This window comes from Bubalus bubalis, chromosome 2 (genome assembly GCF_019923935.1).
Source record: "Bubalus bubalis isolate 160015118507 breed Murrah chromosome 2, NDDB_SH_1, whole genome shotgun sequence".
NCBI lineage: Eukaryota > Metazoa > Chordata > Mammalia > Artiodactyla > Bovidae > Bubalus > Bubalus bubalis.
This window is the reverse complement of record NC_059158.1, coordinates 53,247,311-53,260,701: the sequence shown is the minus strand read 5'-3', so window position 1 is coordinate 53,260,701 and position 13,391 is coordinate 53,247,311. Positions and strand designations below refer to the sequence as shown.

General features: G+C 43.8%; 1 protein-coding gene across 1 annotated transcript in view; it reads right to left on the bottom strand.

The window, feature by feature from the left end:
- NIPA1 (NIPA magnesium transporter 1) overlaps positions 1-12,931 on the bottom strand; it is a 50,197-nt gene extending 37,266 nt beyond the window's left edge. Inside the window, exon 1 of the mRNA XM_006060641.4 lies at positions 12,671-12,931. Coding sequence (XP_006060703.1) covers positions 12,671-12,833 — 163 coding nt within the window. The 5' untranslated portion in view covers positions 12,834-12,931. The remainder of the gene's footprint in view (positions 1-12,670) is intronic.
- Between the last annotated feature and the right edge of the window lie 460 nt (positions 12,932-13,391).

The following is a 13,391-nucleotide window of genomic DNA, read 5'->3' as shown; positions in this document are numbered from 1 at the left end:
GGAGGCCTGGGGTTGACCCCTGGTCTGGGGGCCTCCCTGGTGGCTCACACAGTAAGGAGTCTGCCTGCAGTGAAGGAGACCTGGGTTTGACCCCTGGGTTGGGAAGATCCCCTGGAGAAGGAAATGGCAACCCATTATGGTATTCTTGCCTGGAAAATCCCATGAATGGAGGAGCCTGGCAGGCTACAGTCCATGAGGTCAAAAAAGAGTCAGACACAACTGAGTGACTTCACTTTTTTTCAGTGCTACAATTAAGAGTTTGCATGCCACAGCTAAAACCCAGCATGCCACAAAGAAGACTGAAGATCCTAAGTGCTGCAACTAAGACCAAGCACAGCCAAATAATTTCTTTAAAAAGAAACATAACAAACACTATAAGTCTGTATTTGACTTCCTTTGTTTTCTAAGCCTCTTTGGGATGTAAAATAATATAAAGTATACATTATCTTTATTATAAGCTACAACAATACATTGTTGGGTTTGTAACATAAAAAATGTAACATATATAACAATAAGAAAGAAGGAAGTTACATTTATATGTATGGCTGACACCCTTTGCTGCTCACCTGAAACTATCACAATATTGTTAATTGGCTATACCTCACTACAAAAGGTTTCTGGTGTTAAAAAAAAAAATTACAAAAAAAAAAAAAAAAAGCAATGCAGCTGTATAGGAGTAATATTTCTATATCTACCTGGATTTAAATTAGTATAAGTCTGAAGTAGACTCCATTAGCTAAAATAAAATGGTAAATCCTAGAGCAAATAACTAAAAAAATATGGTGAAAAATCATTAAAGGAATTAAAAGGCTACACTAGAGAAATTCACATAATGCAAATAAAGCCATAAATGAGTAGAGAAACAGAAAATCTACGAGATGTATAGAAAAAGAGTAAATGGCATAAATCCAACTGTAAAAATTAAAACAGTAAATACCAATTGACTTATAGTATTGTTCAAGTCTTCTACTTCTTTGCTGATCTTCGGCCTTGTTTTTCTATCCATTTGAATGTAGGATACTAACATCTCCAACTACTATTTTTTTTTAATTATTATTTATTTGGTTGCATCAGGTCTTAGTTATGGTTGCCCCATGGCATGTGGGATCCTAGTTCCCCAACCAGGGATCAAACCAGCGTCCCCTCCATTGGAAGGCAGATTCTTCACCACTGGACCACCTGGGAAGTCCGATCCAGCCACTGCTTTTAATTGTCTCTCTCTCTCTTTATTCTGTCAGTTTTGCTGAAGCAAAACTGGGTGTTGTTGCTAGGTCCACATATATTTAGAAATGTTATATCTTCCTGAAGATTGAACCATTTCATCATTATAAAATGTCCCTCTTTGTCTCTAGGAACAATTTTTGTCTTAAAGTTTATTCTGTTTAATATAAGCATGGCCACTCCTGCTCTCTTTTGTGTGTAAATAAATATTCTTGCTTATTATTTAAAATAGCTCTGAACATACTTCATTCTAGATCTTGAAGACTGTTTTACAGCAAGTGAACACACTAATTTACTCAACAGCTTTTCAAAATTCTATATATGATATTCAGCAGATTTCAGGAACTTAGAAATCAAGGAATCAGCCGCAGTCTTTTCTGTTGGGGGTCTATGCTGAGGGCATGGGACCGCTGCTACAGCAGCAGCTAGAACGTGGGCAATCCTCCTGCAGTCCAAGGATGCCAGTACAAGGGGACCCACTGAGACTCTCCTCTTTCACGGCTTTCACTACCGTACAACACTACTATAGAGCGTATGCTTTTGCTGGTTTCGAATGGATTCTCACTAAAATGGGGAAGGACCTGGGATACTAGGAATGGAGAAATAACAAGATTTTGGTCTCCCTTTAGTCAAAGGGTACAAGTCAGCTGCAAGTGTTTAGGGTCCCCCCACTCATACTCTCCAAGAGGAGCTTGAATTTGCTGAAATGCAAAAGTATTGCAATCACCTGCACCTTTTAAGTCAATATTAGGTAAAATTTTTCTGCTTTAATAGGCATTAAGTTACACTTCTAACTAGGTATCAAAGTGGTACTTCTCCACGTGGGCCCCAAGGACCCCAGTTCAGCAGTACCTCCAGTGCTCATGGAAGAAAACCCACTGCTCTTTCTGCTCATGCACCTGTGCAGTAGCTGCCCCAGGTTCCATCCTCTTGCAGCCAGAAACTCTTAGGAGCCTGCCTTCCGCGTTAGGCCTTGGCCCTGCTATAGACATTATTTTCTTATGTTCTAAAATGACAGTTTCTTCATAGTTTCACCTTCATCACTGTCCCTAAACATCCTAGTTACTTAGCTAACACCCTCAGGGGGCCCTTGTTCAAGCTTATGTTCATGCTCGTCCTCTTCCAGGCTGATGTTTGGGACTCTTCAAGTTCTCTGGCCTCAGCAAGAACAAGGAGCTCAGAACTGTAGAACACTGATGATTTTCTGTTTGTTTATCTGACTGCACTCATGCCTCCTCCCCTCCACTCCTAGGTATGGGTTCCAAAGGTAGCAATATCTAAAGTCCAGAATTTTTTTCTCCCCTCATACTGGAAACCCTGGATGCTGAGAGTTCAATGGTTGTTTATAACAGCTGAACCATAAGACAAAGAACTGTTGTGCAAACACAAAAGAACCTTCTCAGGATGATAATACCAACTGGCAGTGATGTTGTCTATTGATAGTCTATTGTCTATTGATATTGATATGATAATATCAATTGGCAGTGATGATGGACTATTGGCTTTTAAAACCTTCCATTTAGTTATAAACGTGTGTCAGAAATGTCCTTAAAATATTACTTTCTAGCACAAAAATACAGACAGGCATCTAGTTTATGTACCTCCTGATCATACCACAAGAAAATTACTTCCATTCACGTGTATTCCCGAGAGGAAGAACAGAAGTTGCTGCAAACAGCAAAGCAGGAGTGGATCATTAAGTCCTTTACTAGCTAATTAATGCCTTAACTTAAAAGATGCTACATAGTTTTTACAGAGTTCTTTAAAAAAAAGAACTATCAAGAAAATTTCTTTCCTGATACCACCAGCTAAATGAGAGTATTAACTAGACTCAATTTGGTCACTTGGTATTCACCAATGTATGAATGGAGTTAGTACCTGAAGTTCTTTTGTATGATTCTTATTAGATATGTAGAATCTACTTTCCTAAAGAAATAGCTAGGCAGTCTTGAAAAAGAAGAAAAAAACTATATGACTTATACTATCTGATTTTAAGATTATAAAACAACATAATCAAGACAGACTGACATAAGTATAGGCATAAACAATAAAAAGCTGAAGCTCTAATACTTTGGCCACCTGATGCAAACAGCCAACTCATTGGAAGAGACAATGATGCTGGGAAAGATCAAAGGCAGGGGGAGAAGGCGACAACAGAGGACACGATGGTTGGATGGCATCATAGACTCAATGGACATGAATTTGAGAAAACTCCGGGAATGATGAAGGACAGGGAAGCCTGGCATGCTGCAGTCCATGGGATCGCAAAGAGTCGGACACAATTGAGGGACTGAGCATATAATAAAAACAGAATACAATTCAGAAATACACTCACACATATACACTCAGATCATGGACTAAAGCAGCAGTATAATTCAGTCAACAAATGATGCAGAACCAAATGTCTACCAGGAGAGACAACACTGAACCTTGATTCATACCTTCACTTCAGTTCAGTTCAGTCACTCAGTAGTGTCCAGCTCTGTGATCCCATGAACCGCAGCATGCCAGGCTTCCCTGTCCTCCACCAACTCCTGGAGCTTACTCAAACTCATGTCCATTGAGTTGATGATTCCATCCAACCATCTCATCCTCTGTCATCCCCTTCTCCTCCGCCTTCAATCTTTCCCAGCATCAGGGTCTTTTCCAGTGAGTCAGTTCTTCACATCAGGTGGCCAAAGTATTGCAGTTTCAGCTTCAGTATCATTCCTTCCAATGAATATTCAGGACTGATTTCCTTTAGGATGGACTGGTTGGATCTCCTTGTAGTTCAAGGGACTCTGAAGAGTCTTCTCCAACACCACAGTACAAAAGCATCAATTCTTAGGTGCTCAGCTTTCTTTATGGTCCTCTCTCTCACATCCACACGTGACTACTGGAAAAACCATAGATTTGACTAGACGGACCTCTGTTGGCAAAGTAATGTCTCTGCTTTTTAATATGCAGTCTAGGTTGGTCATAACTTTTCTTCCAAGGAGCAAATGTCTTTTAATTTCATGGCTGCAGTCACATCTGCAGTGATTTTGGAGCCCCCCAAAAATAAAGTCTCTCACTGTTTCCATTGTTTCCGCATCTATTTGTCATGAAGTGATGGGACCAGATGCCATGATCTTAGTTTTCTGAATGTTGAGCTTTAAGCCAACTTTTTCACTCTCCTCTTTCACTTTCATCAAGAGGCTCTTTAGTTCTTCTTCACTTCTTCACTTTCTGCCATAAATGTGGCATACCTTGACTCATACCTTAGTCATATACAAAAATTAATTCAAGATGGCTTGCAAAAAGATCTTAATGACCCAGATAACCACAATGGTGTGCTCACTCACCTAGAGCCAGACATCCTGGAGTGTGAAGTCAAGTGGATCTTAGGAAGCATCACTGCAAACAAAGCTAGAAGAGGTGACAGAATTCCAGCTGAGCTATTTTAAATCCTAAAAGATGATGGAACAACAGACTGGTTCAAAATTGGGAAAGGAGTATGTCAAAGCTGTATATTGTCACCCTGCTTATTTAACTCATATGCAGAGTAAATCATGTGAAATGTCAGGCTGGGTGAAGCACAAGCTCCAATCAAGACTGCCAGGAGAAATATCAATAACCTCAGATACACAGATGACACCACCCTTATAGGAGAAAGTGAAGAGAAACTAAAGAGCCTCTTGAGGAAGGTGAAAGGGTGAAAAAGCGGGTTTAAAACTCAACATTCAAAAAACTAAGTTCATGGCAACCGGTCCTATAACTTCATGGCAAATAGATGGGGAAACAATGGAAACAGTGACAGACTTTATTTTCTTGGGCTCCAAAATCTTGCTCCTTGGAAAAAAAATCTACAACAAACCTAGAGAGCATATTAAAAAGCAGGGACTTTGCCAACAAAGCTCTGTCTAGTCAAAGCTATGGTTTTTCCAGTAGTTATGTATGGATATGAGCGTTGGACCATCAAGAGGGCTGAGCTCCAAAGAACTGGTGCTTTTGAACTGTGGTGTAGGAGGAGACTCTTGAAAGTCCCTTGGACCACAAGGAGATCAAACCAGTTAATCCTAAAGGAAATCACTCCTGAATATACATTGGAGGGACTGATGCTGAAACCGAAGCTCCAATACTTTGGCCACCTGATGTGAAGAGCCAACTCACTGTAAAAGACCCTGATGCTGGGACAGATTTAAGGCAGGAGGAGAAGGGGATGGCAGAGGACGAGATGGTTGGATGGCATCACCAACTCAAGGGACCTGAGTTTGAGCAAACTCCGGGAGATGGTAAAGGACAGGTAAGTTTGGCATGCTGAAGTCCACGGGCTCGCAAAGAGTTAGACACTACTGAGAGACTGAACGACAACAACATTCATGCAACCACTGAATATTTTTTGAAAGGATATTTAACAGCATGGGGATGAGCACAACAATAGGAAGTAACCTGGCACACAGTTTTCAAGGTACATGATGAAGAGATATACCACATCTGACTGGTGGTATTTATTTCATTTTTCTCTATACCCTATGTATTATATATATTTGGTACACAGGATTTATTCATTAAAATTCAATGTTGAAATATAAGTATTGAATGTGACTAAGAGAAATACACCTAATTGTAACAGTAGTTACCTCAAAGTGAAGAGATGAATACTTTTTATTTTCCTATTCATATGTACTTCCCAGATTTTAAAAAATGGCCACATTTCTATAATCAGGAAGAAGATGCTCTTTTAAAAATATGACAATGCCCAGAGTTCTCTGGAACGATATGATTGTTTAGCAGAGCTCTGATTGGGCATGGACCAGCAAAGTAAACCCTCTGCCTGCCCACCCTCCCTGGCTGATGCAGGCAATATCCAAAAGAATCAGTTTACAGTAACAGATTTGGAAACATTAGGGAATGGAACCAATACATAGGGAATGTGGGGTTAGAGAGTGTGGGATTGAGCATATTCTTCTTGAAAACTGTTTTTTTCTAGTTGCTCATCTTTAAAATTTTTCTAAAAAGGGCTATTTACTCACTGAGGACTTAAAGTACTGGAAATATAAATTACATTATATTTTATACTGTATCAATAAACATTTTTGAATAAAAAATACACTCTGTCCAACGGAAGTTCAGTAAGATCAAGCAGTATTTCATGCAGGAATGTGTATTTGTGATCTAGTCCCATGTTTGTCATAACGAAAAAGATTAGAAATTATTTACCTTAATGTTTTAGGGTATTAATTTTATGTACTTATTTATAATACACCAGTATCATATTATGAACTTTTTTCAAATAAATTATGAAACTCATTGGAAAAGTCCTACTTGTAGGTGACTTTCTGTGTTAATATCTTCCCCTTCACTTTTCCTACAGGCAGCAGGAGAGAAAGACCACCTTCAAAGTCAGCCTGAGCTGGGTTCAGACCATGGTACCACCAGTGCTGTGTCGAGTGCGAGCCTCAACTTCTCTCCTACATCACACCTCCTGGGATCCATGTCCCTATACTGTCCCCGCACACTCCGAACTTGGGCTGGCTCTGAGTATACCACTAGAATGTGGCAGTGGTAGTATTTTAAGACTTCCAAAACAGGTCACAAAGATCGTTCAGCAATCACTTTAGTCTTTGGAAGATTCGGTCTCGATGAAGCTATGCAGCACATAAAGGGTATGACTTCCCTGAGACCATAATGGTGTGAGAAAGCCCAAGGTAGCCACGTGTGAAGAGACTACAATAGTGACAGAGGGAGGGAGGAAGGGGGAGAGAGAAATAGAGAGGGGGCTCAGGACTCCCTGTAGCTGTTTCAGCTGTCCTGAACAAGCGAGTGAAGAAATCATCTCAGATGGCTCTAACCCCAGCCACCGTCTGACTGCAATCCACTGGAAGACCCCAAGGAAGCAGGGCCTATCTGAGTCCAGACAGAGGCATGAGGCTGGGACATCATGAGTCTTGTATAAGTAGCAGCCTTCTTTACCTTCTCTTCTTCTGGAAATACTACCAAGTAAACCAGATATGTACAGGCTATGGAGACACTCGATGCTCTTAACAACTACATTGTTCTCCCCGTGTTCTTCATCAATGGTCTCCCCTTGGAGCTGGACAGGGATCAGGGTTAGAGGTTTTCAGATCCGGCAGTAACTCTGGTTTCTGTTGCTTAGCAAAGGCCACAGATAAATGAGGTCAGCTCTGAATAATTTGAAGAAAGCTTACAAATAAAATACAAGGTTCAGTTTTACCCTCTTTACTACACGGATACTCATGGCCAGTTAGATGGCATATTGAGTGCCCACCATATGGCTCCCCGTTGAGAGGACATGTCCCCTGCCTTGAACAGCCACGATCCAGGGGGCACAGAGACAAGTGAACAAGCCATTAGACCACAGGTTTCAGGAGCAGAAAAGGGTTGAGGACAGACACAAAGAAGACATACAGCAGGAGAAGGAGCCAACTCCACCTGTTAGGGTATGGAGGACTCACAGAAGCTGAGAAACTAATCGCAGGCCCAGAGGGCGGCGGGGGTGAAGACAACATGTGTCCATCTCATCCCTGGCTGTGGGGGTACATGCACCTAGGTGTGTGCCTGGGAATGACAAGAGAGGCAAGGAAAAAAGTGGACTTTCAAAAGCTAGAGAGCACGTGCCCTTCAAGTCAGTACAGGAGGCTTGAGACTAGCAGGCGGGATACTTGGATCCCAGTTTTCACTCTCATGGGACAACTCACTCACCTTCTGAGCATCTAACAGTATAACTACACACTTAGGCTGTACTCTTCTCAGGAAAAGAGACTATGAAATCTGAAAAGGATTTTTTTATTGTGGAAAAATACATATAAAAGTCACCATTTTAACCATTTTTAGGTGTACAGTTCCATGGCATTAAGTACATTCACTCTGTTGTACAACCACCATCATCCATCTCCAGAACTATCCCATCTTACAAAGCAGAAACTCTGGGTAAAAGAGAATATTTAACAACAATAAAAAAAGAAACTCTGTGCCCATTAAACATTAATTTTCCACCCCTCCTTCTTACAGCCCCTGTGATACCATTCTACTTTCTGTCTCTATAATTTGACTATCTAGGTACCTCATATGGGTAGAATCATGTAAGGTTTGTCCTTCTGTGACTGATTTATTTCACTAGCATAATGTCTCAAGGCTCATCTATTATGCAGCATGTGTAAGGATTTCCTTCCTTTTTAAGACTAAATAATATTCCTTTTAAATGTATATACCACAATTCGTTTATCTATTTATCCATCAATGGATATTTGGGTTGTTCCCACACTTTCTCTATTGTGAATAATGCTTCTATGAACAAGGGTGTGCAGATATCTATCCAAGTCCCTGCTTTTTATTTCTTCTGGATATATATACTCAGAAATGGAACTGCTGGCTTATATGGTAATTCTACATTTAATTTTTTGAAGAACCTCCATATTGATTTGCATAGCAGGTGTACCATTTTATATTCTCAAGAACAGTGCACAAGGGTTCCAATTTCTCAACATCCTCACCAATGCTTATTACCTCCTACTTCTTTTTAAAACCACCACCATCCTAACAGGCATTAGGAGGTATCTCCTGGTTTTGGGCTCCAAAATCACTGCAGATGGTGACTGCAGCCATGAAATTCAAAGACACCTACTCCTTGGAAGGAAAGTTATGACCAACCTAGATAACATATTCAAAAGCAGAGACATTACTTTGCCAACAAAGGTCTGTCTAGTCAAGGCTATGGTTTTTCCAGTGGTCATGTATGGATGTGAGAGTTGGACTGTGAAGAAAGCTGAGCACTGAAGAATTGATGCTTTTGAACTGTGGTGTTGGAGAAGACTCTTGAGAGTCCCTTGGACTGCAAGGAGATCCAACCAGTCCATCCTAAAGGAGACCAGTCCTGGGTGTTCACTGGAAGGACTGATGCTGAAGCTGAAACTCCAATACTTTGGTCACCTCATGCGAAGAGTTGACTCATTGGAAAAGAGCCTGATGCTGGGAGGGATTGGGGGCAGGAGGAGAAGGGGACGACAGAGGATGAGATGGTTGGATGGCATCACCGACTCGACGGGAGTTGGTGATGGACAGGGAGGCCTGGTGTGCTGCAATTCATGGGGTCTCAAAGAGTCGGACACGACTGAGTGACTGAACTGAACTGATCTGGTTTTGATGAAAGGGAATTTTTTAAAAGTTCATGGTTCTTCCAGGCCTAGGACATTCTAATATTCATCTATGTAGATCTCCAAAGCCTCCAGCAAATCCATGCATATGACTTTCCTGAGGCTGTCTCTACAGTGTCTGTCTGAGGGTAGGACATCATTCCCCTAGCTAAGAGGCTCCATCCTAGCCTATCTACCAGCACAGGAATTCTAATATTGCAAGTGGCTTTCAACAAACATCTTTACACTCGATGATTATCTTGTTTCTCTTTTAAAAGCTCTGCTTCAAGTGAGTTCTAACACTAAACATATTATCAATGTCCTGTAGCCCCAGGTGCTCCCGGACCTCTTCCCATCTTCAGAGTCCTTCAAAGCCACCCCAGAAGCGAGGCAGTTCACCTTAAGCCTGTGTTGTGGATGGTGCTCCTAGCCTACCCATTTTCAGTCCACGCATGGTATTCTATTCAAGGTCCTTTCAAGACTGAGTGAAAGCTAGTAACAGAGGAAGCTGTACCCCAACCCCTCCCAGCCAATAGAAGGGCTGTAACCAGAACGGTGGCTCTCCTGAAGCTGAGAATCAAAAGAAATGCTGGTGTGTGGCAATGCAATAAAGTTGAAACTTTCAGGGAGACAGCTTTTTGCAGTTAGAAACCATTCCTTAACACAAGAACTTGACTCCCCAGTTTTCAGCCACCTACTCTGTCCTCCCATCTCCTCCAATTCAGTCATTTCATAATGGCCAACTATGCTGCTTGTCAGAAAAGGCAGAAAAAGGATTCAGGAGGAGTCAAATTTGAAACTATGTGTCCTCGATACCTACACTAGTATCTGACATATAATAAGACTTTCATGAACATCGGCTGAACAAATAAAAACTAATTTATCAAAACAAGACTATATGTCCATACTCTACCATTATGATGAACCCAGCTAGCTTGAATTAGTAATGGTGGATAGTAACTGGGGAAGAATGAAATTAGCAAATATCACATTTTCACTCATTAATTTAAGGACATAGTGTGCAAGCATAAATAAAAGCATCAGTAATTTTTTTTCAGGTTTCTGTGGGGTTTTTTCTTATTCACTAACTCCCTTGAACACATAAGCTGAGCTGAAACAACACATTTAGTTTTACTCAATAATCATTGTTTTCTGTTAAGTCTATATTCAGGTTTCCTTAGATTTTACCTAATGTCATATGGTCACGTGTCCTCAGGCTCCTCCTGGCTCTGACAGTCTCTCAGACTTTACAACCTTGACAGGAGGGCTGCAGATATTTTGCAGGGTATTTCTGAATTCAGCTTTGTGTGGTGTTTTTCTCATGGTTAGACTGGGTTCAGGAGATCATGTACCCATCCTATCAAGGGCACATATGTTGTTTATTTTTGAATTACAGCAAATACTTCACCCTAAAGCCCCTCAAACTGACAGGTGCTCCCTGAAAAGTGTGCAGCTGCCAAATGGCTATTTCCTACCTTTGGGTTTACAGCTGCATCCAAGGGAAACTACATTAGATTTCATTTAGATGTTATGTATAGACTGCAATTGGAGAGGGCAATGGCACCCCACCCCACTCTTGCCTGGAAGATCCCATGGATGGAGGAGCCTGGTGGGCTGCCGTCCATGGGGTCACACAGAGTCGGATACAACTGAAGCGACTTAGCAGCATAGACTGCAATGTTTTCCCTTTGAGGCCGAATTCTTTAACAAATATCTATGATTTCATATTTTCTCTTGAGGTTGTAGGTCCCTTTATCTCTTTCCTCAATTCACTCATGGCTGAACATCCAGGGCACTCAAGAGAGTTTCACTTGCATTCTAGAATTAGAACTATTAAATGAGTTAACTTATTCTTAAATCCATGACCTGGTGGCTTCCTCCTTCCCAGAGAGCTCCTAACACTATTCTTGTAGAACACAATGAACAACCACAAGACCTTCTCAGTCCTTCTGAACAGGTTCATTAGCAGTTTTAAAGCATGCTACATCTTGCCTTCAGTAAACAGTACACAGGAACACTGGCAAAAAAGTCAGCCACATCTCTCACTTTCCATACTGATAAGCAGTGTCCACCTCAAGCAATATTCAGTCGGCCCATTCTTGATTATTTTAATTTGTCTTGCGTGTTCTTCACACTGAAATTCATTTGTAGTCAAATCAGTTCAGTTCAGTTGCTCAGTCATGTCCAACTCTGCGACCCCATGAATCACACAGCAAGCCAGGCCTCCCTGTCCATCACCAACTCCCGGAGTTCACTCAAACTCATGTCCATCGAGTCAGTGATGCCATCCAGCCATCTCAACCTCAGTCGTCCCCTTCTCCTCCTGCCCCCAATCCCTCCCAGCGTCAGAGTCTTTTCCAATGAGTCAACTCTTTGCATGAGGTGGCCAAAGTACTGGAGTTTCAGCTTCAGCATCAGTCCTTCCAATGAACACCCAGGACTGATCTTCTTTAGGATGGACTGGTTGGATCTCCTTGCAGTCCAAGGGACTCTCAAGAGTCTTCTCCAACACCACAGTTCAAAAGCATCAATTCTTCAGTGCTCAGCTTTCTTCACAGTCCAACTCTCACATCCATACATTGTAGTCAATAGGTCAAATCTAAACCAAAGATGGTTCAAGCCGAGGACCTCAAGAACAGAAGACGCAGGAAAGCACAGACCCCGAGGACAAGCGCCTCCTTGGCCCACAAGTCCCACCCTGGCCTGCCTAGTGCACATTTTTTTCTTCTGCACTGATATGGCCACTGCGGGGAGAGAGGTCAGCGGACCCTGCCCTCCAAGTGCACCCCAGGCCCGAGTCAAAGCAAAGGTGGGAGGCCTGTCGCACCTCCCGGTCCGGCAGTGGACTCTGACCATTCCACGAATACTGTAGACAAGAAGCTTTCCCTAAGCAGCCGGCGAATGCAGGTGACAGGGACACTGGGAGACAACCAGAGGGCAGGTCGGCGGGCTGCAGGGCTGCAAAGGGATTGGGTCTGCGAGGTAGGAAAGAAGTCTGCTGGAAAAATCTTATAAAACTGAAGACGGCCTTGGCAGCCGCTGGGAAGAGAGAGAAACAGTGGCGGCGACACCACTACCATCGCTCAGGGCGGGCGGCTGATTTCCCCGGCAGCTTTGCTTGCAGAGACGCTCCTGGCGCGCGGGGCAGCGTCTGTGCCAGCGCTTCGGGTGGGCTCAGGGGTCTCCCGCCCGCGCAGCTCGCCCTTCGGAGGTGCCCCGCCCGGTCTGACGACCCGAACACTCCCCTACTTGAGGCAGCTCCTCTCCCAACACCCGGCGGCTGCTCCCCCCACACCCCCCGCCCCCACCCGGAGCAGGGCCGCTGCCCGCCCTACCTCGCCGCTTGGCGCGCACGATGCCCTTCTTCTGAAGCACGAACGTGGACCCGTTCACCAGGCTCGACACTACGGCCACGCCCAGGCCGAGCGACACGGCGGCGGGGCTCGGGCTGCGCGCCCCCTCCCCGGCCGCCGCCGCTGCAGCAGCCGCAGTCCCCATTCCGCCCGTGCCCGCCCTCTGCGCCTGCGCGCTCGCCCGCCCGGCCAGAAGGCGGAGGCCGGCTCCACGGCAGAGCAACTGGGCTGTGGGGCGGGGGGGGACCTTGGGCGGCACGGAGGCAGGGTGGAGTCTGGGCTCCTCGTGGAGGTCAGGCGGAGGGTGGATCCCGAGTTCTGGGAGGAGGGTGAGCGCCGAGAGGAAGCGAATGAGGGTTCGGAGCGCATTAAGAGGCGGCGATGTTGAGGGATGGAGCGAGACGGTAGGTGGGTGGGTGTAGAGGCAGAGTTTCCAGATTTGGCAACTGCAAATACAGGACCCCCAGTTAAGTTTGCATCTCAGATAAACACATAATTTTTAGTGGTTGTCCCATGCAATATTCGGGACTGAAAAAGCGCCAACAAGACGCAGTCCTAACTGGGATCATGGACTCCCACAAAGCTGGTCCGGGATCAGCAGGGAGCCGCCCCTGTGGCCTGAAGCCAAGCCAGCTATGGAAACTCAAATGGGACCACTAAAAGAAGTCATCTGCCTCCTTACTGGAGCAGTGAGCTTGTGATC